This window comes from Trachemys scripta, chromosome 5, assembly GCF_013100865.1.
Source record: "Trachemys scripta elegans isolate TJP31775 chromosome 5, CAS_Tse_1.0, whole genome shotgun sequence".
In the NCBI taxonomy this organism is placed as follows: Eukaryota; Metazoa; Chordata; order Testudines; family Emydidae; genus Trachemys; species Trachemys scripta.
In genome coordinates, this window is record NC_048302.1 from 139,145,201 (window position 1) to 139,168,810 (window position 23,610).

Here is a 23,610-nt window from a genome sequence, read left to right on the forward strand (position 1 = left end):
TTATGAGGAGAGGCTGAGGGAACTGGGATTGTTTAGTCTGCAGAAGAGAAGAATGAGGGGGGATTTGATAGCTGCTTTCAACTACCTGAAAGGGGGTTCCAAAGAGGATGGAGCTCGGCTGTTCTCAGTGGTGGCAGATGACAGAACAAGGAGCAATGGTCTCAAGTTGCAGTGGGGGAGGTCTAGGTTGGATATTAGGAAACACTATTTCACTAGGAGGGTGGTGAAGCACTGGAATGCGTTACCTAGGGAGGTGGTGGAATCTCCTTCCTTAGAGGTTTTTAAGGCCCGGCTTGACAAAGCCCTGGCTGGGATGATTTAGTTGGGGATTGGTCCTGCTTTGAGCAGGGGGTTGGACTAGATACCTCCTGAGGTCTCTTCCAACCCTGAGATTCTATGGTTCTATGATTCTATGACACGGCCATGGGGCAGGCAGAGAGCGGGCGCCCGTCTGCAGGGCCGTGGGGCGGGCAGAGAGCGGGCGCCCGTCTGCAGGGCCGTGGGGCGGGCAGGGAGCGGGCGCCCGTCTGCAGGGCCGTGGGGCGGGCAGGGAGCGGGCGCCCGTCTACAGGGCCGTGGGGCGGGCAGGGAGCGGGCGGCCGGCCATGGCGAGATTGGACCAGGACGCCCTCACCGCCGGGCTCAGCCACAGCCTCGAACTGCACCGTCCCGCAGGCCCAGTGGTCCCCAGCAGATGTCCCAGGTCGGGGCCCCCAGCGGAGCTCCGGGACCCGGCACCTCCCCCGCTCTGGCACTAATCACTCTATGAGGAAGTTTGGTCTCTCTTCCTTGCAGACCTGCTGCCCCCGCCCCCCAGCTGTGGGCACAGCCCACCCCCTTACCTGACACGCAGACCTTCCCCCTGCAGGGTAAGCGATCGTCCATGGGGCCAGCGTCCGAGGGGCTGAAGGGGAAACACAGAGCTGTGACCAGCATCCGGTGCTGCATGTCTGCCCCACTCCCGCATCCCAGCTCCCCCAGCCCCCAGCCCCAGGTCCCTCTGCCTGGTCACGAGGTCCTCACCGCCGGGCCGTCCTCTGCGCCACCTGCGCCTCCTTCATGCGCTGCAGCTCGGACATGTAGGCCATGATGCGGCTGTTGCAGACCAGAAGGCTCTTGGTTGCCTCCAGGGCCTGCTCCCGCTGTGTGCAGGCTGCCAACAGCTTGCAGGCACCTTCGCGCATCCGGAGCTCATGGTCAATCTTCTTCTGGATGTCCGTGTCCTGGGGAGACGGGAGGGGTCAGTGGGGCTGGGGACACCAGTGGAGGTAGGGAGGGGTCAGTGGGGCTGGGGACACTAGCCAATGGGGCTGGGGGCACCGGGAGAGGTGGGGCAGGGCCAGGGAGCCTGGGAGTACTGTGAGGTGGGCCCAGTGGGGCTGTGGGCCCCGGGGCGGGGCCAGGGCTAATGGGGTCAGTGGGCACTGGGGGCAGGGGCACTAGGGCTGTAGGCACCGGGGGTTTGGGGCATGAGTGGCCAAGGGAGGGGTAGGGCAGCTATGGGCACCATGGGGAGGGGAAGGGGTTGGGGAGAAGCATTTAGGGGAGTAAACATGCAGAGCTGGGCCATGCAGCACCTGGGGGGCCAGCCCCACAAAGGATAGGGAGAATTCTGGGGGGGCTAAATCCCAGAACCCCCCAGCTGGGGTGGTGTCCCCCATGGGAGGGGCGGGGACAACCAGCCCTGGGGAGCTGCAAGCCCCGAGGGGTACAGGTCACCCCGCCGAAGGGCCAGGACAAAGCCCAGGCCCTGCTGTGGGGTGTGCGGGGGGCTTGGGGTGGGACGTCAGCCAGAGGTGCCCCGTGGCAGAGCAGCTCAAGGAGGGGCTGTGCACGGAGACAGGGGCATGGCTGGCACAACGGGGCGCCTTGGGGGACTCAGGAGGGCACAGACCCCGCCCACACAGAGACAGCTGTACAGTGCCCCCTGGCCCCCACCAGCTGCTGCTCCATGAGGAGCTGAGCGACAGGCCCAGCCCCAGGCCACCTGGGCACACAACAGGTCCCTGGCCACCCAGGGAGCCAGCCTGGGGCACCCCAGTCACAGGGGCAGGTGTGGGGAGGGCACAGAGGGTCTGGAGCTGCAGCCATGTCAGAGCAAGGGGGAATCCACACCCAGGCTCCAGGGCACCAGGGGAGGGCCCTGGGGTCAGGAAGGAATCCACCCTTTCTCCCAGGCCCGCTGGCCAGGTAGCAGCTAAACTCCCATTGGAGAGGAGGCAGGGAGATCCCAGGGAAGGCAGCCTGAAGGCAGCCACAGGGAAGGGGCAGGGCCCAGCGTCCGAGGGCGGAGCTGGCAGGTCCCGGGGGAAGAGACAGGCTCCTGGGAACCAGCACAAGGGCTGGGAGGTGGGAAGCGGCACCTTGGTTGCTGAGCCCAGGCTGCCTGGGCCAAACCCGGAGCAGGGGGTGGGCCTGGGCCCCCCCCCAGCATGAGGGGGGCGTAGAAACCAGAGATTTCCCCACACCCCCCTGAATTTCCCCAGCCCCAGTTTGTGAACTAGTTACATGCAGTGTTGCCAATGTAGTGATTGTTTGGACATTTGAATTGAAAATGAAACATTAATACACACTTTAAAAGCATATACAGGGTATGATAAAATACGCGGATCTGAAGAAGTGTCACAGATTTGAAAAGTTTGAACCCAGACTCGCTTCCTTCTACGGCTGCTGTTTGGATGACAATGTCGGGTCATTCATTCCGGTGCTGTTGGCCAACCTGATCATTTCAAACGATGATTTGTAAGCGAAGTCTAAATGAGCGCTCCCTGACCGCTAGTGATGGGCTGGGGCTGGGGGAAAGGCTTCAGGACCAGATTGTGTTTACATTCGTCTGGGGGGTAATTAAGTGTTGTTCTTATTGTAGGAGTAAAGGGCAGTAGAACTCACTTAGCCTGTGCTCATTGAGGGCATCAAGAGAGAGGGTGGGGACCTGCCCCTCTCCGCTGTTTAAAGACAGAGCTGATTAGACTCCACAGACAGTCTTTTGTTTTGTTACAGCTGAAATCACCGATAATCAGGTCTAAGTGCTTAGTCCTGCTGTGGGACAGTGTTTCTGTGGAAGGGACGGCCCAGTCTGCACTAGCAGCGAGGTTCCCCCACTGAGAGCTCAGCTGAAATCACTGAGAGCTGGTGGAACCTCAAGAGACCAACTCGCAGAGGTCACAGTGGCAGGTGGCAGCAGAAGGTGACAGCGCAGGGCCATTGGCAACAGAGCGATGGAGTGAACGGTGGCACAACAAACAGCAGTGGCCAGAGCAAACAGTGAGCAGCTGGAGGAACAAGCAAGGTGCCTTCTTGCCCCCCACCTGGGAGGTGAACTCACGGGAAAGCACCTCTGAACTCCGAGTCTCCACTGACCAAGGACAACACCAGTGAGTGTTAATGAGGCTGTTAAGAATGCTGGAAACACAACACAGTTCATGTGAACAAACATGGCCATGGCATCCTACTTTCCATTTAAGCAAGAGATACCACACACTATAAACTGGAGGCCAATGTTAAGTGCATTGTCACTTGTTCATCTTGAAGTTGAACACTGGTTCCGAACAAGACCAGCAAATGCTCACTATCTTTCTGCAAGAAACTCAACTGACTGGCTAGAAGCATGTGGTGCAACAGTGAAAGACTCAACAGTTGAAAAAGTGAAGAACTCTCCTCACCACATTCAAAAAATTCGCATACATGGCTGATGAATGCACCGATGCAAATGGGCATCAAGTATTAAGACGTGTACGTTTTCTTGATGTCAGTGGTAGTCCAGTAGATGCATTTCTAGATGTTCAAGTTATAGAAGACACAGCGGCTGCATCTGTGACAACCCACATCTTAGAAGAGTTCAATGCTTGTCAACTGGACCCCAAACAGATGGCTGCTTGTGCATTTGATGCAGCTGCAAACTTCTCTGGAAGACATGGTGGAGTACAAGCTTTGCTCAGAGAAAAGTGTAACCCTAATCTCTCCTATACACACTGCAGAGGCCATCTACTCCAACTAGCGCTAGTACGAGCTGCAGACTCTTCAAAAGACATTAAAAAAGCTATACATTTAATTTCTTCATTATATTCTTTTTTCCGCAAGAGTCCAAAAAGACTGAGTATCTTGGAAAATATAGAAGATACACTGGGACTGAAGTTCAAATTCATCCAACCTAGGAAAACCCTCGGGCTTTCTCATGAGCGATCCTTGGCTGTTGTCTTAAAATTACTCTAGCCATTAGTACTGGATTTGGAAAGTATCTACCAAGATGGGACGGATCGAAGGAGTGAGGCTAGTGGATTACTTTTGCTACTACGTTCAGAGAAGACTATTGCCATTCTCTCTCTTGTAACGGGGGGAGGGATAGCTCAGTGGTGTGAGCATTGGCCGGCTAAACCCGGGGTTGTGAGCTCAATCCTTGAGGGGGCCACTTAGGGATCTGGGGCAAAAACCTGTCTGGGGATTGGTCCTGCTTTGAGCAGGGGGTTGGACTAGATGACCTCCTGAGGTCCCGTCCAACCTGGATATTCTATGAAGTCTACTATTGAAACCATGTGGGTCATTAAACAAGGCCATCCAGGCATCTGCTACAACAGTAGTAGATCTTTGTCCAGCAATAGAAGCTACATTTGGATCAATCAGAGAGCTATCCATTGAAAAAGTACTGGAAGAAGCAAAGATTTCAGTCCCAAAGTTGACTAATGAAGGAATTTATATTGAATCCTTAAGTGAAGAGGACAAGAAGTGTTTGTTAAGACAACTGAAAAAGTACACAGATTCTTGATTCTTAAAAAATCTACAACAGCGACTTCTAGATTCTACTCAACCTCTACGTAGCTTTTACAGATCCCGTCCTATAAAACACCGACAGTTGAGTGGAGTGCGGCACTTCCAGTAATGGGGCTGCCATGTGCTCAGGACAGAATAGAGAATTTGAACACAGAGTGGAATATCATACGACGAATGAAAGAAGATTTGACTTCAACTTCTTTTTTATCATCACTAGTGGCTCGACCCGATCTTTGTGCTCTGTTTCCTGGGATGAAAGAAGTAGGAATTCATCTCTTGCTACTCCCAGTCATGACAGCTACAGTTGAGCGTTCTTTTGCCTCACTGAATAGAAGTTTGTGTTCTGAAAGAAGTCGCCTTCTGCCTGATCATGTGACTGAACTAATGAGCATATCAATTGAAGGAATGGATGTACCGGACACACGAGAAGCCACCGAAGATGAACGCGTTGCATTCAAGATGTTCATTAACAGAGTTGTGCAAAATTACAACAAGAAACCAAGAAGGATGTAGACGTAGTGCTTCCTAGAAGGCTTGAGTAGCCAACTTTAATTTGTGTGATGATTTTAAAACATGACTTAAATCTACTAAAATGGTCATGAAACATTTCAGTTTTTACTATGGTGCCATACAGCCGACCTTCACCCTCACGGTCTCACCTCTCATCGGCCCTGATCTCCCCCCCCCCATAAATTTAAACACCCCCCCCCCATTTCAATTCCTGGGGAAAACACTGGTAGAAACCCAACCCAAGGACTGCTGAGCCCAGGGCCGGGCTGAGGAGCGGCCCGAGGGGGCGACGCTGGGACTCGTTACCTGGTAGGGATCTGGCCTAGGTGCCATGGCAGGGCCAGAGCTGAGCAGCACCCGGCGGCATAGTGTGACGAAGTGGGAGATTTTCTTGATTTTCCAATGGTTTGCATGCAGAGCGGGTGGGACTCAGTGCCCCGGGTGTTACTGGTTTAACAAGGGAGGGGAGAGGGAGTTTGTGGTTACAGAGGACCAGCGAGGGAACTCGGGACCCCAGCCAATGGCCTGGAGAATGGAGACCCCCAGCGACTGGTGACCTGGCGACCCGGAGGCCCAGCTGGTTCTGGCCAGTGGGAGGACAATGGGCTGCAAAAAGAGGACCCCAGTGACCTGACCAGGCTGTTCTGGCCAGAGAAGGCCCAGGCAACCTGGTTTATGACCCTGTTTCCCTGGAGAGAAGACAATGGACAGAGGCGGGGCTTGGGCCCGGGATCTCAGATGCCCAGCTGGGAGCAGGGGGGCTCTGGGCTGGAGAGGGGGAGCAGGCAGAGCCCACCTGGATGCAGAGAGACTGGGGTGTGCTGGGCTGAGGGAGGCCAGGCCTGAGGCCCTGAGAGTTTCCTGTGCTGTGCTCAACTCTCAATAAACCCTCCTGTGTTACGCTGGCTGAGAGTCACTCCGGGCTAGAGAACGGGGGGGGGGGGGGGGCATTATTCCCTCTAGGAGTGGAGGCCCCGGGAGCCCAGAGTGAGGGGACTCCCCGAGGGGGCCCACAGCAGAGACAGATGTGCTAAGGCTCAGAGAGGTGCAGCTCCAGGAGGTGGAGGGGCCTGACCCTGACAGAGAGTGGACCCCCGAGAAGGGCTGTCGCATTGAAGGGGGTTCCCCCCACGGACTGCACGGGGCCAAGAGTGGGCACGACCTGTGAGTCCATGACACAGTTTCCAAGGCCAGGAGGGACCCTCGTGCTCACCAGTCTGACCCCAAAGACAGCCCAGGCCTGGGACCTGCCCCCATTGTCACGGAGTATTGGGGGACTCAGGGCCCTGCACCCCCGGCTTCCTGTGATTCACCATGACTCTCAGCCAGCCAGTAAAGCAGAAGGTTTATTTGGATGACAGGAATACAGTCCAAGACAGGTCTTGCAGGCACAGACAACAGGGCCCCCCTCAGTTAGGTCCAGCTTGGGGTCCCAGGCATCCCAGCCCACTCCCCTTGGGGGGTCAGAGCCATCTCTGCCTCCCAGCCATCTCTCCAGCCTCCTTCCAGCACTCTGCCTTCAGCCACCCCTCCCACAGCCTTTGTTCAGTTTCCCGGGCCCCGGAGTCACCTGACTTCCAACCCCTCTGGGTTCTCATGTTACAAGCTCAGGTATGTTCCCTCGGGCCGACTCCCATCCCCCGATGCAGACCATCCTAGTCACACTCCCCTGTCAGCATTCCCACACCCCAGCAAGAACAGTCCCAGTTCGTCACACCCATTCAGCCTTGCAGCAGAGCGCTTAGAAAATCGGCCGGTCTGGACAGAGAAATGGCCTGGGATGGAGACTCCCCCAGACCCCTGGGGATACGGGAGCAAGGGCTCATTGCAGATGGACCCCTTCTTGCCAGGCTGAATTTGTCTGGCTTCAACTCCCAGCCATTGCACCGTGTTCGACCCTCCTCTGCTGAGATGTGTCCCCAGGCAGGTACCTACAGATTGGTACCTGAGCCTGCTCTCTGTGACGCCAACTCCACTGAGCTCCCGGAGTCTCTCACTATCCGGCAGGTGTCTAACCCTACAGGCATTCCCGGGGCTCTTCTCTGACCCCTCCCCAATGGCTCAACCTCCTTCCCGAACTGGGGGCGCAGGCCTGCAGCAGCGGTCGCCTCATGACCTGACCCCGGTGGCACTACAGTGGGGCAGGGCCCCGGCCACACAGAGCTGGGGCCGGGCATTGGTCCCATCACAGGGGCGAGACTAGAAGAGCCCACTGGGCTGATATTCCTGCACATGCCCCGCCCAGCCCCCAGACGTGGCAGTGGGGGAGTCACCTGCACAGCCCCCATGGCCCTACGGCTGCAGGTGGGGCCTGGCAGACGCCCGCTTGCCCCTGGAAGCGACATGGCCCAGACCTTGCCCTGTGCCAGGCAGGCAACCAGACCCTGCCCACACCTGCAATCTCACAGGACGGGACAGGACCCGCCCCGGGGAGGCGCATGCGACTGACCCAGCGCCCGGCCGAGACACAGAACCCCCCTCCCCCGCCGAGACACAGTGCCCCCCCCCCAAACACACACACACTCACCCCGAGCCCACCAGGTCCTGGCACCCCAGCCAGCGCCAAGCTCTAGTGGTGGCAGAAAACACAGCCGGCCGCTGGCCCCAAGCCCCCACCCCCGCCAGCACCAAACCCTGCCCCCGCCAGCGGAGTTGGGGGTGGGGGTGATTTCCTTCTTCACACATCTTGTGCTGCCGTCAGGAAATAAGCACTGGTTGCTAAGCCACTATCCATCTGCACCACACTCCCCAGGCCCCTGCCAGCCCCCAGCATAGCTGGGAAATGCAGCAACCCAGGGCCAGAGAAAGGATCGGGGCCGGAGGTCCCATCTGCCTCTCTCCCGTTTCATAAGTCACTGGGGTGTGGGGAGTCTGTAGGGCTGGAAGCGAGTCTAGACACTCCCCAGTTCCAGTTCACTGAGCGCTCCCCACCCCGTGACACAGCACCCCACAGCAGCCCCAGTCCCAACAGGGTAACACCAGCTGCCCCCTGAAACTTCACAAGTCCCACGGATTGAAGACCAGAGTCCCAAAGCACCCCCCAGATGGACACCCCCCCCAGTGCACCCCATGAGCCAGGCCTGCAGAGAACGGCTGCACAATCGCTCCCCAGAGGGTGCGCTGCCCTGAGAAACCAGCCCAGACACGCCCGGCACAGCACGATGCAGCGACGTCTGCCCGAGCTGCCCCATTCCCCTCCCCAGGGTGTTCACTCTGCACCCGTGTGAGCACTTCCAGTATCAAACCTTTCTGTGACCGCCCAGCTCCCCTATGGGGCGCTGTGCTGGATAGAGTGGAGGCCATGGGAAAACTCTCACAGTTTTCGGTGGGGGGGATGAGGAATTTAAGCTCCTAGATTTAAGTCCCCCCCCCCATCTCTGTCAAAGAGGGGAGGAGAAAATCTGCCCCAGCCTGGAGCCCTGTCGCCCCCGGACCTGGTGCCTGCCCTGAGGGGGCTGCACATTGGCACAAGCCTCCTCCCCGCTGCACAATCCCCCGCAGGGCAACGCTGCCCCTCATTTGCTCCTGCTGGACAAGAGACTCGCGCCCACCCGCCTCAGGCTGGCCAAGCTGAGGGGCCGGGGCAGGGCACAGGCCCGTGAAACACACGTGCACATCACCATGCAGCACTCCAGGCACCGAGCCCTCACTTACAGCAGCAGCGCGCCAGATGCTAGGAGAAAGGAGCCCAGCCTGCCAACAGGCAGGACAGGCCTCCTCCCTGCCGCGGGCACCGCCCTGTTGCTAGGTGTGCCAACTCTCACCACACGCCAGGGGTGGGCCCGGGGAGGTGCCTGCTCCAGCCCTGGCCTGGGGAGATGCCCAGCCCCGCCCCTGCCCAGGGCCCAGCCCAGCGAGGTGCCCGGCCTCCAGCCAGGGGTGATTCCCAGACAGCCAGGGATGGGCACAGGCTGAGCAGGCCCCTGGAGGAGATGCAGGGATGGTCCCACGTCAGGAACAGGCCCTGGGATCCAGCCCCAGCCAGGGCAGATCTGCTCCCCACCCTTGAGGTGCTGAGCCCTCCACACCGGGGCAGGGGCAGGGGCAGGGCCTGGCAGACACTCCTTCAGGCCTGCAGCGTGGCTGGGGGCGGAGCAGCATCCCCCACCCCCGCCCCATGGAGCCTGTAGGTGGGTTTGTGCCTGTGTCCCGTGTCTCCCTGGCCTTGCCCCATCCCCTCGCCAACCTGGTCTGGCTCTCTCATCCCCCTCAGCCTGCCCCCCGAGCCCATCAGCCCAGCTCCCGCCCTGCAGCGTCTCCGCGGGCGCCCCCAGGTCTCCCTGGCACTCACTTTGCCGATCCTGCAGATGTCCATGCTGGGAGCTCCCAGCGCCCGCGGGCTCTCCCTCCTAGCCGCGTGCCCCCAGCATGCCAGCGCCCCGGCCCATCGCCCCCAGCCTGCGCACGGCTCCGGGAGCTGTGCAGCGCTGGCCTGGCGGCTGACGAAGGACTAGGGAGAGCTGAGCAGTGCGATGCCAAGCTCCCTGCGGAGCCGGCGCTGGGCGCAAGGGAGGGAGGGGGCCGGGGAGCCGGCAGGGGAAGGGGGAGCAGCAGGAGCTGTTTCCCGGCAGCTCCAAGGCTGAGCCGGCAGCTCCAGCAATTCACACCATGGAGAGCACGGAGGAAACGGTGACATCACCAGCTGGCTATAAATAGCATGGGGGGGGGCAGACAGCTGCACTGGCGAGGGGGATGGACAGCTGCCTCCTTTCCCAGGTGGGGGGGGCACAGCTGCAGCCACCAGGGTGAAGCCAAGAGGGGGAGCAGCTGCCTCCCACCCCCAGCTCGGGAGAAAGGGGCGTGGGCAGAGGGACCCCTGGCAGTAGGCACTCCCCACCCCCGCCCTGGTCACAGGGAGCACCCACTGGATGGGCTCGCCTTGGAGGTGGGGCCCCAAGACAAACACAGGGTGTCCGAGGACGGATCCCCCCCACCCCGAGAGGCAGGACAGGGCGGGCGGGACAGTCTGGCCCTACTCCAGGAGGGATGGCCAGGTGACGGTGGGGAGGGGTACTGGAGGGCAGGGCAGGGGTGGGTCTCCCCCAGCTATGGGGGGCATGGTCCCCACCCCTTGGCGCTGGCTAAGCCAGTTGTGTTTGGTCTCATGCTGCCTGGGACCTAGAGGTGATTAACAGCCGATTTGCTAATAGGATTGCTCAGTAAATCCCGCGGGGGGGCGGGTAGAGCTGGACAGACACTGGGTTTCCCCCTGCCCAGAGTCTCACCAATTCCACCCCCTCCCCGGCAGGACAGCTCAGCTCAGCTCAGCAGAGGGGGCTCTCCCCCTCCCCCTGCAGCGCTGGATGGTCACAGGTTCAAATCTCCCCTGTCTGGATCCTGACTCAGAACCAACCCCTCCCTTGGCAGGACACGGACACCAAATCACAGGCCTGGAGTGAGTGCCCGGCCAAGGGCACCTGGGGCTCCCCAAAGGCCCAGGGACACAGGAGGTAACACCCAGCCCCTGGCTGCTGGCCAGGGAGGGGCTCCCTACTCTACGCCCCTGTCCTGGGGATCCCCAGCGCCCCAGGAAGGGAAGAGCAGAGCGGATGGAGAGCCCAGGACGGGGTGAGGAGACGTGCACAGAGGGGGGAGGCCAAAGAGCAGGGCAGGAGGGGCCTATACCCAGAGCTCCCTGCAGAGCTGGGAGGAGCAGAGCGGCACAGCCGGGGGAGAGGGGCCTGGATGTCGAGGAGGCTGGGGAAGCAGAGACTAACGGGGAGGGGTCTCAGATTAGGGGGCTCTGGCTCACAGGAATCATTACACTAATCTGTTGCACCAGGGAGGGGGGAGACCCAGCCCCGGGGAGGGGGAGCAGCACCTGGCCGGGAGCGACTCAGCCCTGGGAGACACCTTTGGGGCAGGGGCACTTGGCGCTGAGGCGGTGCGCCCCCTGCAGGCAGAGTGGGGGCCCAGCTCCTTGTCCTGCAACGGGGACTCCCCCAGACCCCCAGCTCCTGAGCGCACCCGGCTCACGTCTCCTCCCTGCTCTGCACCCCCCCTGCCCCGGCGCCCCCCCCCCCCCCCCCCCCGCTCTCCCCGGGCACCCCACTGGCTCACACACGCCCACGGCAGCCGCCCCCTTCACAGGCACAGCCACGACGACCGACCGCCGACGTGGAAATCAGGAGCAGACAGCGCCTGATTCAAAGCAGCTTGGAGAGCCCGCAGCCAGGACCCCCTCCCCCAGCCCGCAGGGGGAGAGAGCAGAGTCCCCACAGCGCCAGCCCCTGGCTGCCAGCGTCCCCCACCCAGCAACGGGCACAGAGGGGAAAGGACGAGCCCCAGGTGACAGTGAGTCATGGCAGATCTGGAAAATGAACCCTGAGTCCTGGCTCCCAGCTCCAACCTACCAGTTCCCACGTCCCTCCCAGAGCTGGGGAGAGAACCCAGGAGTCCTGGCTCCCAGCTCCAACCCACCAGCCCCCACTCCCCGCCCGGAGCCAGGAACAGAAAATGATCCCGGGGCTGGGTTTGCCTGAGAGCAGGAAACTAGTGAGCAAAGCCTGCTGCAGCAGGTTCCGGGCAGTCTGGAGGGCGAGGGCCAGCCCCCGACCTGCCCGCATGCTCCGTGCCGCTGCCCCGCTAACGGATGCCCGAACACAACCTGGGTGCCATCCCCCTTGGCTCTGTGCGCTCCCCGGGGCTAGAGTAACAAGGGCCAGACTACAGCTCCCAGCATGCACTGCTCCCGCCAGCACCAACCAGGCCACTGGGTCTCCCCACGGGAGCAGACGCATTCGGGCGCATGCTTCGCCCAGGGGCACACGCTGCCAGCCTGGTCTTTGCTGTCAGAGTCTGGGGCCATCCCCTGCACCAGGCCCCCCTCCAAGGCACCATCCGCACACGAGCGCCCCGCCAGCCCTGCACACAGGCACTGACGCGAGTCCCTGCCAGGCTGCCCCACAGAGCCAGGCTGCATGCGCTGCCCCACGGAGCCAGATACATGCAAGAGCCCACGCAGCGCCCTGGAGCAATGCCAGCCTACTCCACCCCAGCCAGGATGCCACACACATTCCTGAGCTCAGGGCCCCCGCCCACAGGGAGATGTATGCTGCACGCTGACTGGGTGGTGGGAGTCGGGGGTGTCAGAACCCAGGAGTCCGGGCTCCCAGACCAGTGTTAATCACCTCACTGGGATCTCTCAGCACCACCATTCTGCTCCAGCACCAGCCCGAGGCACCAGCTGCCTGCAGCCATGGGGGGCGGGATGCTGCCCCCAGCAGTGCCACCACCAGCCAAGCACCCCAAGCACTTCAAAGTCTCAGCAGCCCCTTCAATGCCCGACAGCCCCAAAGCCCCAGGGTCTGCCCGCGCTCGTCCCCTGCAATAAGGCCCAACATGGACTGGAGCTCAGCAAAGCCAGCCTGGCTCCCTGGACATCCGTGGGGGTAACCATGTGGTCTTGGCACCGACGGGCCACAGGGATCCCAGGACGGGCACCCCCCGCGCCCTGCCATGGTGAGTGCCAGGGTGGGATGCAGGAGCCACCCCCAGCACAGGCTGGGCCCTGCCGGACGCCTGGCAGGGGCACCGCGGGAGCAGTACCTGCAGGCTGAGTGCTATCTGCCGGATGTACAGCATGTTGAGGTCCTCTAGGATCCGAAGCCTGTCCTGCATCTCTGCAAACCTGTCCCTCGCCGCCATGTCCATGGAACCGGCTACACCCCCGGCCCGGCCCAGTCCCTGGCAGTCCCAGTGCCTCTGCACAGGTGCCGGCTCGCCAGGCCACAGCCAATGCCCATGGCCACCCCGCCTGGAGGGTCAGGTGCAAGGTGCCTGTGAGCGGTGCCCCGAGCTCTGCTCTGCTCTGTCTGAGCGCCACAGGACGGGGCTCCCCAATCTCACCCGGAGCAGGCGGGTACGTGGGGCAGGCTCGCTGCCTCCTCACATTCCCCTGCCCCCGGCTGTCTCGTCAGCGGATTCCCAGCCACCAGCCACGGGCCCAGCTGTGAAGAGAAAAGGCCCATTCATCCCAGCCCCAGCACTGCGCATTTTCCTCCCACAGAACAAGCAACCAGTGTGCAGGGGCCAGGGCAGCGCCCCCCACTCGCAGCCCAGAGCCCGGGAGGGGGCAGGGGCCAGGGCAGCGCCCCCCACTCGCAGCCCAGAGCCCGGGAGGGGGCAGGGGCCAGGGCAGCGCCCCCCACTCGCAGCCCAGAGCCCGGGAGGGGGCAGGGGCCAGGGCAGCGCCCCCCACTCGCAGCCCAGTGCCCGGGAGGGGGCAGGGGCCAGGGCAGCGCCCCCCACTCGCAGCCCAGTGCCCGGGAGGGGGCAGGGGCCAGGGCAGCGCCCCCCACTCGCAGCCCAGAGCCCGGGAGGGGGGAGCAGGGGCCAGGGCAGTGCCCCCCACTCGCAGCCCAGAGCCGGAAGGGGCCCCTCAGGGCAGCGCCCCCCACTTGCAGCCCAGTGCCGGGGGGAGCAGGGGCCAGGGCAGCGCCCCCAACTTTCAACCCAGTGCCGGGGGGGGGCAGGGCCCAGGGCAGCGCCCCCCCTCTTCCATGCCAGTGCCGGGGGAGAGGGGAGGGGGGAGGGCAGCCCCACAGCCCCGCGCACAGGGCAGGGCTCGGCCCCACAGCACCCCGCGCACCCCCTCTCCGTGCCCCGCACGGCTCCACCCGCCCCGTTACCTTCGCCTCCTCCCGGCGCCGGTTCCCCGCTGCCCGCGCCCCGGCCGGGCGGCCCCTGCCCNCCGGCCTCTGGCCCGGCCCCGCTGGGCGCCCCGGGATCCCGCGCGCAGCCCCTGCCTGGCCCGCGGCACGGCCCCAGCGGGCGGCCGGAGCCCACGGGGATGGGCAGGGAGCGGCTGGGCGCCCGGGGCCCCTGGTTCCCGCCCGGGCCCTGCAGGGGGCTCCCGGCTCGGCCCGGCCCGCGGGCCCGGGGCTCCCCCTTCTGGTGCAGGGCGGCCCGGCCCGGCGCCACGCGGCCACTGCGTGGCAGAGCGGAGGGGAGAGCCCCGGGGAGCCGGCTCCCCGCCCGGCGCCCGGCAGGGAGAGTCCCCGGCCGGGGCGGGGTCACGGCGGGGTCTGTGCCCAGCCCACGGTGCCCATAGGGGTGCAGCGCCCCCGGGGGCCTGGCTGCCGGCCCCGCTCCCAGGGCTTTGCGCCCGGCCTCACCTCGGGCTTTCAGCCCCCCCGCTACAAAGTGTTCAGGCGCCACTGGCGGTGCCCGGCACTGGCACCCCCCTCCAGGCCCTGCCTTCGCTAGGGGGCTGCGAACCCAGCCCCGGCCCGGGCTAGCACAAAGGGCCAGGCCAGGAGCCCATCGGCCAGGAGACAGGTCCCGTCCTACAACCTACACACAAAGCCCAGCCCACACCCTGTCGCTTCCCTGGGCGGGACAGAGGGGAACGGCCCCCGCATCGGTGCCCAGACGCTGCCCCCCCCCCCCCCCCCGCCCGGGGGCCCCAGCCGCCCCCCCCAATAATGCTCAGCCCCCAGACAGCCCCCCAAACCCCAAGACAATGCTTAACGCCCAGACAGCCCCCACCCCTCCCCCCCAATAATGCTTGGCCCCCGATGGCCCCCGTGCACCAGAAAAGGCTCAGCGCCCAGATGCCCCCCCACACCCCGAGATGACACTCTGTGCCCAGCCTGCCCTCTCTCCTCCTAAGACACGTGGGGCCCACACAAGGCACACACACACACACACACACACACACACACACACCCGCCAGGAATGTTAAGCGCTCACACGGCGCTGAGTGTTTGGCATCCAGACAGCGTCCATGTCCCCCCACCCCACCCCCTCAGGCGCTGCCAGCTCTAACCAGGCTCCAAGCGGGACAGGTCTTGTTTGACCAAAGCCCCCCTCCCTCCCCGCCAAAATTGCCCCCAGAGCCAGGGCAGTTGTCAGAGACTCCCTGCAACAGGGTCCCAGCTGCATCAGGTGCCACCCGCTGTGGGGGCTGCGGGTTCCAAGCACGCCAAGGGCACCCCCATGGCGCGACCCAGAGCCACCAGGCAGGGGTAGGGGATGGCGCTTCCCAGGGACCAGCAGGGATATGAGAGCTCCCTATGAGCAGGAACCGTCGTGCCAGGCCACTCCACTGTGCCTGGGCTTCGTGCCCGCCCCAGGCCCTCATCCTACCCCTCCAGTCACCAGGGAGGCAGATGCTGCCCCAGGCGGGTCTGGGAGTGAGAGCCCCACCCAGAGTCCAGAGCCAAGCACTGAGTGCCAGCCCCAGGTTCCTGGTGCCTCAGACCGAGTGCGCCCAGCCCTGGGCAGCCTGCCAGGAGTCCCCATGGCCCTGAGCACGGGGCATCAGGAATCCCCAGCCCATCGGCCCCGCACACGGCTCTGGGGCCACCACGCGGCACATAGTGGCATGGGGGGGCTGTCAGGTTACCTTAAAATCCACTGTGGCCAACTGCCCTCTGACCCCTCCCTTTGCAGGCCTTCTGGGTCCATGCCAGAGCCACCTGGGCACAGCCAGTCCCCAGCCACGCAACACGGCCCACTGGTCTCCTGGGGGGAGGGGCATCATCTCCCCCAAGCCCTGCCCCTGGGGAGAGCAACAGGGGGTGGGGGTGATGGAGCCCTTTAAGGGGGCATCAGTCCGTGGACCTGAGCAGAGGGTTTGGATGAACAGCTGGGGAGGGAAGATAGGAGTGCTACAGAGGAAGTTTGCCGATTCCTCTCCCTGCCCCTGGCACAGGTCCTGAAGGCAGCAGAGGTGAAGGAAGCCAGTGAGAAGGCCGAACACTTCCCCTCCTCCCCCACCCCAATGGCCTGGACAGTAAACCAGGGATAAGGACCAGCCTGGAGAGAACCAGACTAAGGACTTCAGGGAAGATGCCCTGAGGGTCCGCGGCCTGGCAGGAACGGGGATTCCAGGGAGAGAGCCCTGCAGAGCCTGGGAGGGGGCGCAGGGGGCTGGAGCCTGAGCCCAGGGAGGTGAAGAGTTTCCAGTCCTCAGCATTGAGCCTGGAGGTTGGGTAGCCTGGAGGGGTGAGAGCCCCCAGCCCCCCTGGCACTCTCAAGGCAAACTGGCTGCAATGCTGGGTGTTGCCACGAGGCGCACTCTGAGGTGGTAAGGCTGTCACGGGCATGACCCCCAAACCTGTCCCATCCCGCAGCTCCTGGGATGGCCATAAGAGCTCTCACCTGCACTGATGCTGATCTGCACACCAGGGGGTGCTCAAACCCACCCTCCCCTCTACAAGGTGGAGCCAGGGAGAGACACCTGGACAGGTGCCTGGGGATGGGATGGGTGGGACTAGCAGGCGTGTCCCAGCGACCCATGGGGATTCGATCCTGGAGCCCCTACGCAGAGCTGGCAACTGAGGCAGGGAGGGAAGCCACAGCACATCCTGGCTCTGCGTGAGTCAACCTGGGGACACGCAGCCTCGAGGTAGGATGTGCTGTGTAGTGTGTGTGCCCTGCCATGCACACACACTACAGCTGGCCGGCAACCCATTCTCCAGTGAGAAATTTCAACCAACAAAACACTTCTTTTAGTTGGGGGGGGGGGGAAATGACAATGCGTGAGCAGCTGCAGGTGGGTGAATGTCTGCACATGGGCATGGGATTGGTCAGTTGATTTTGGGGAAAAGCCATCGCTGTGGGGAAACATTTGGAAGGACCATTTTCTACCAGCTGTAACTCCAACAGCCTGGAGCCAGGACTGGGCTAGCAGGGGGCTGCGGGTCGGGATTAGGGGCACCGGCAGAACATGGAGGGAAGGTTGCACAGCCCTTGTGATTTTGTCCGACTGACCCTCTCCCCTGGGGTTTTCCCTGATTAGGAGTATGGTGGAATATTGTGTCCAGTTCTGGGTACCACATTTCAGGAAAGATGTGGACAAATTGGAGTCCAGAGAAGAGCGAGAAAAATGATGAAAGGTCTAGAGAACATGACCGAGGAGGGAAGATTGAAAACACTGGGTTTGTTCAGTCTGGAGAAGAGAAGACTGAGAAGGGACATAACAGTTTTCAAGTACATAAAAAAAATTGTTCCAATTGCCTCTGAGGCTAGGACAAGAAGCAATGGGCTTAAATTGCAGCAAGGGAGATTTAGGTTGGACATTAGGAAAAAGTTCCTAACTGTCAGGGAGGTTAAACACTTGGAATAAATTGCCTAGGGAGGTTGTGGAATCTCCATCATTGGAGATTTTTAAGAGATAGTTGGACAAACACCTCTCAGGAATAATAAATAATAATAATAATAATAATTTGAGATATCCTATCTCCTAGAACCAGAAGGGACCTTGAAAGTTCACTGAGTCCAGCCCCCTGCCTTCACTAGCAGGACCAAGTACTGATTTTGCCCCAGATCCCCCAGTGGCCCCCTCAAGGATTGAACTCACAACCCTGGGTTTAGCAGGCCAATGCTCAAACCACTGAGCTATCCCTCCCCCATGGTCTAGCTAATTAGTTCTGCCATAAGGGCAGGGGACTGGACTTAGTGACCTCTCGAGGTCCCTGCCAGTCCTACGATTCTATGAACACACACAGCCAGTGGGGCGGGACTGGGCTGGGCCTAGCCGACGGGCAGTGGTAGCACTAGGCGTAAGCACACTAAGCAATTGCTTAGGGCCCCGAGCCGCTCGCAGGCTAGCGAACAGGAGCAGCTAACGGGGAGTTTTGCAAAGGAGTTAAGAGGAGCAGCGTGGCGGGGGGGTGGGGGCGAGGTACAACTTACCGTTCTTTAAACTTAAAAGCCAAAAACACCCCGCTACAAACAAAACACAGGAACGAGGTGCAGGAGTGAAAAGAGAATGCAGGCAGAAGTCCAGCAACACAGTGGGGGCTACCCAGTTTATTGCACCCAATGCAGCATGTCAGATTACCTGCCCTATGGGCAGGTGGCGTATGTGTGCGCGTTCGGTGCAAGGAGCTCCTGGCCCTTAGAGACCACGTATGGGCTTTGGAGACCAGAGTGGCTAAACTGGAAGCTAAGGGAGACAGAGAGGTACATAGATGAGACTTTCTGGGACACCGTAGAATGGTCCCACCCCCGGTCTGACAGCCTCTGTGCTGTCGAGGAGGATGAAAGTCTCAGGGAAGGAGAACATCCAACAAGAGCACAGGGAAACGATCGAGGTACATGTGGTCAAGGTTTATGTAGGTACCAATGACATAGGGAAGGATAGGAGAGAGGTCCTAGAGGCCAATTTTAGGCTGCTAGGTAAGAGATTGATGTCCAGGACCTCCATGGTAGCATTCTCTTAAATGCTTCCAGTTCCACGCACAGGGCCAGTTCCACAGGCAGAACTGCAGGGTCTCAATGCATGGATGAGACGATGGTGTAGGGAGGAGGGGTTTAGATTTATTAGGAACTGGGGAAACTTTTGGGATGGAGGGAGCCTATACAGGAAGGATGGGCTCCACCTAAACCAAAATGGAACCAGATTGCTGGCACTTAACATTAAAAAGACCGTAGAGCAGTTTTTAAACTAAGGGCTGGGGGAAAGCCGACCGGTGCGGAGGAGCACGTGGTTCAGACAGAGACATCCCTTAGGGGAAGATCTGTTAATGGAGATTCTCTATGTCCTAGTAAGGAGGAGAGGAGGGAAAATGATAAAATACGGGTAGAATCTCATGAGAAACAGTCAAATGAAAGTATCAGAGGGGTAGCCGTGTTAGTCTGGGTCTGTAAAAAGCAACAGAGGGTCCTGTGGCACCTTATAGACTAACAGATGTATTGGAGCATAAGCTTTCATGGGTGAATGCCCACTTCGTCAGACACATGAAAAATGAAAGAAAGTCCCGTTCAATTCCATCATGTCATGGCAGACAGCTACAAAGTGACAAGTTTTTAAAGTGCTTATAAACCAATGCTAGGAGTCTACATAATAAGAGGGGTGAACTAGAGAGTGCCTCGTATTAAGTGAGGATATTGATATAACGGGCATCACAGCAACTTGGTGGAATGAGGATAATCAATGGATACAGTAATACCAGGGGACAAAATATATTGAAAGGACAGAACAGGTCGTGCGGGGGGGGGGGGGGGCACTATACCTGAAAGAAAGCGTAGAATCAAATGAAGTAAAAACCTTAAATGAACCAAACTGTACCATAGAATCTCTATGGAGAGTAATTCCATGCTCGAATAATAAGAATATAGCAGTAGGGATATATACCACCTGACCAGGATGGTGATAGTGACTGTCAAATGCTCAGAGAGCTTAGAGAGACTATTAAAATAAAAAAAAATTAATAATAATGGGGGATTTCAACTATCCCCATATTGACTAGGTACATGTCACCTCAGGATGGGATGCAGAGATAAAGTTTCTTGACACCTTAAATGACTCCTTCTTGGAGCAGCCAGTCCTGGAACCCACAAGAGGACAGGTAATTCTTGATTTAGTCCTAAGTGGAGCACAGGATCTGGTCCAAGAGATGAATATAATAATAATAATAATTTAACATATGGAGATATACCTATTTCATAGAACTGGAAGGGATCTTGAAAGGTCATTGAGTCCAGCTCCCTACCTTCACTAGCAAGACCAAGTACTGATTTTGCCCCAGATCTGTAAGTGGCCCACTCAAGGATTGAACTCACAACCTTGGGTTTAGCAGGCCAATACTCAAACCACTGAGCTGTCCCTCCCCCCATACAGCTAGACCACTTGGTAATAGTGACCATAATATTCTTAAATTTAACATCCTTGTGGCGGGAAAGCCACCACAGCGTCCCAACACGGTAGCTTTTAATTTCAGAAAGGGGAACTACACAAAAATGAGGAAGTTAAACAGAAATGAAAAGGTCCAGCGCCAAAAGTGAAATCCCTGCAAGCTGCATGGACACTTTTTAAAGACACAATAATAGAGGCTTAACATAAATGTATCCCCCCAAATTAAAAAAAAAAAACACAGAGAGCGCCAAAAGAGTCACCGTGGCTAAACAACAAAGTAGAAGAAGCAGTGAGAGGCAAGAAGGCATCCTTTCAAAAGTGTAAGTTAAATCCTAGTGAGGAAAATAGAAAGGAGCATAAACTCTGGCAAACGAAGTGTAAAAATACAATTAGGAAGGCCAAAAAAGAATTTGAAGAACAGCTAGTCAAAGACTCCAAAAGTAATAGTAACATTTTTTTAAAGTACATCAGAAGCAGGAAGCCTGTTAAACAATCAGTGGGGCCACTGGATGAGATAGAGATGCTAAAGGAGCACTCAAGGACGACAAGGCCATTGCGGAGAAACTAAATGAATTCTTTGCATCGGTCTTCACGGCTGAGGATGTGAGGGAGATTCCCAAACCTGAGCCCTTCTTTTTAGGTGACAAATCTGAGGAACTGTCCCAAATTGAGGTGTCATTGGAGGAGGTTCTGGAACAAATTGATAAACTAAACAGTAATAAGACATCAGGACCAGATGGTATCACCCAAGAGTTCTGAAGAAACTCAAATGTGAAATTGGAGGACTACTAACTGTCATCTGTAACTTATCATTTAAATCAGCTTCTGTACCAAATGACTGGATAGCTAATATGACACTGTCACGGAGTATTGGGGGACTCAGGGCCCTGCACCCCCGGCTTCCTGCGATTCACCATGACTCTCAGCCAGCCAGTAAGGCAGAAGGTTTATTTGGATGACAGGAATACAGTCCAAGACAGGTCTTGCAGGCACAGACAACAGGGACCCCCTCAGTTAGGTCCATCTTGGGGTCCCCGGGCATCCCAGCCCAGCCCCCCTTGGGAGGTCAGAGCCATCTCTGCCCCCCAGCCCTCTCTCCCTGCCTGCTTCCAGCACTCTCCTTCAGCGACCCCTCCCACAGCCTTTGTTCAGTTTCCCGGGCTCAGGAGTCGCCTCCCCTTCAACCCCTTCCTGGGTTCTCATGTTACACACTCAGGTATGCGCCCTCGGGCAGATCCCATCCTGCAATGCAGACTATCCCAGCACACTCCCCTGTCAGCATTCCCACACCCCAGCAAGAACAGTCCCAGTTCGTCACAGACACCAATTTTTAAAAGGGCTCCAGAGGTGATCCTAGCAATTACAGGCCAGTAAACCTGACTTCAGTACCCGGCAAACTGGTTGAAACTATAGTAAAGAACAAAATTGTCAGACACATAGATGAACATAATTTGTTGGGGAAGAGTCAACATGGTTTTTGTAAAGGGAAATCATGCCTCACCAATCTACTAGAATTCTTTGAGGGGGTCAACAAGCATGTGGACAAGGGGGATCCAGTGAATATAGTGTATTTAGATTTTCAGAAAGACAAGGTCCCTCACCAAAGGCTCTTAAGCAAAGTAAACTGCCACGGGATAAGAGGGAAGGTGCTCTCATGGATTGGTAACTGGATAAAAGATAGAAAACAAAGGGTAGGAATAAATGGTCAGTTTTCAGAATGGAGAGAGGTAAATAGTGGTATCCCCCAGGGGTCTGTACTGGACCAGTCCTATGCAACATATTAATAAATGATCTGGAAAAAGGGGTAAACAGTGAGGTGGCAAAATTTGACGAGGATACAAAGTTACTCAAGATAGTTAAGACCCAGGCAGACTGCGAAGAGCTACAAAAGGATCTCACAAAACTGGGTGACTGGGCAACGAAATGGCAGATGAAATTCAATGTTGATAAATGCAAAGTAATGCACATTGGAAAGCATAATCCCAACTATACATATAAAATTATGGGGTCTAAATTAGCTGTTACCACTCAAGAAAGATCTTGGAGTCATCGTGGATAGTTCCCTGAAAACATCCACTCAATATACAGTGGCAGTCAAAAAAGCGAACAGAATGTTGGGAATAATTAAGAAAGGGATCGATAAGACAGAAAATATCATACTGCCTCTATATAAAGCCATGGTACGCCCACACCTTGAATAGTGCCTGCAGATCTGGTCACCCCATCTCAAAAAAAGATATATTGGAATTGGAAAAGGTTCAAAAAAGGGCAACAAAAATGATTAAGGGTATGGAACGATTAGAGGAGAGATTAATAAGACTTGGACTTTTCAGCTTGGAAAAGAGACGGCTATGGGGGGGAATATGATAGAGGTCTATAAAATCATGACTGGTGTGGAGAAAGTAAATAAGGAAGTGTTATTTACTCCTTGTCAGAACACAAGAACTAGGGGTCACCAAATGAAATTAATAGGCAGCAGGTTTAAAACAAACAAAAGGAAGTATTTCTTCACATAACGCACAGTCAACCTGTGGAACTCCTTGCCAGAGGATGTTGTGAAGGCCAAGACTATAACAGGGTTCAAAAAAGAACTAGACAAGTTCATGGAGGATAGGTCCATCAATGGCTATTAGCCAGGAGGGGCAGGGATGGTGTCCCTAGCCTCTGTTTGCCAGAAGCTGGGAATGGGCGACAGGGGATGGATCACTTGAGGATTCCCTGTTCTGCTCATTCCCTCTGGGGCATCTGGCATTGGCCACTGTCGGTAGACAGGATACTGGGCTAGATGGACCTTTGGTCTGATCCAGCATAGCCATTCGTATGAGGGGGGCCTGATTTAGTGTTACCCCCAAAATACAGTTTGTCTGATTGACCGTGGACATTTAATGATCTCTCAATGGGGTGGGCTGAGCAGGAGTGTTGGGCTGGGCTGTTTTCTGGTTTGTGGAAATAATACAAGTGTTTTTAGGGCGTGGGTGCAGGGTCAAGGTGGGCTCCTGGTACTGGGGGCAGGCCAGGGTTGGCTGGCAGAGAACAAGGCAAGGGTAGTGACATCAGCAGGGGACTGCTGGGGTCAGGTGAGAGCAAGGCTGCAGCTGGGGGGGGGGGGGGGGAGGATGACCAGACAGCAAATGTGAAAAATGGGGATGGGGGGTAATAGGAGCCTATATAAGAATAAGACCCAAAAATCAGAACTGTCCCTATAAGGGGAAGGGATAGCTCAATGGTTTGAGCATTAGCCTGCTAAACCCAGGGTTGCGAGATCAATCCTTGTGGGGGCCATTTAGGAATCTGGGGCAAAAAAAAAAAAAAAAAAAAAAATCTGTCTGGGGATTGGTCCTGCTTTGAGCAGGGGGTTGGACTAGATACTGCCTGAGGTCCCTTCCAATCCTGATATTCTATGAAAATCAGGACATCTAGTCAACAGTCAGAAGTGCCAGTCCCAGCTTTGCCCTAGGCAGCAGAGCGGGAATTCCCAGCTGCAGGAGAGAATCGGGCCTTTGTTCCACCTGCTGCCCGGTACAGTTCCCCTGGAGGAGGAGCTTGAGTTAACCCTTTCCATGCACAGGGCTGGGCACGTGCTAGACTGTCTGGGGACCCAGCACCATGGCCCAGGGGATGCAGCAAGTCCCTAGTCTCTCTCCTGGAAGGGGAGCAGGCAGGTGACTCAGTGACTTGTCTACGGTAAGAAATGAGGTCGGTTTAACTCCATCACTGAGGGGTGGGGAAATCCCCAAGCAGTGTAA

The 23,610-nt window shown here is 58.2% G+C and overlaps 1 protein-coding gene across 1 annotated transcript in view; it reads right to left on the reverse strand.

Annotated features, from left to right (window-relative positions):
- RTKN (rhotekin) overlaps positions 1 to 13,968 on the reverse strand; it is a gene marked incomplete in the record, with an annotated part of 26,650 nt that extends 12,682 nt beyond the window's left edge. The window contains 3 exon segments of the mRNA XM_034772372.1: positions 1,024 to 1,223; positions 12,826 to 13,226; positions 13,908 to 13,968. Of these exon segments, the coding sequence (XP_034628263.1) occupies positions 1,024 to 1,223; positions 12,826 to 12,930 (305 nt within the window).
- Positions 13,969 to 23,610: the final 9,642 nt, after the last annotated feature.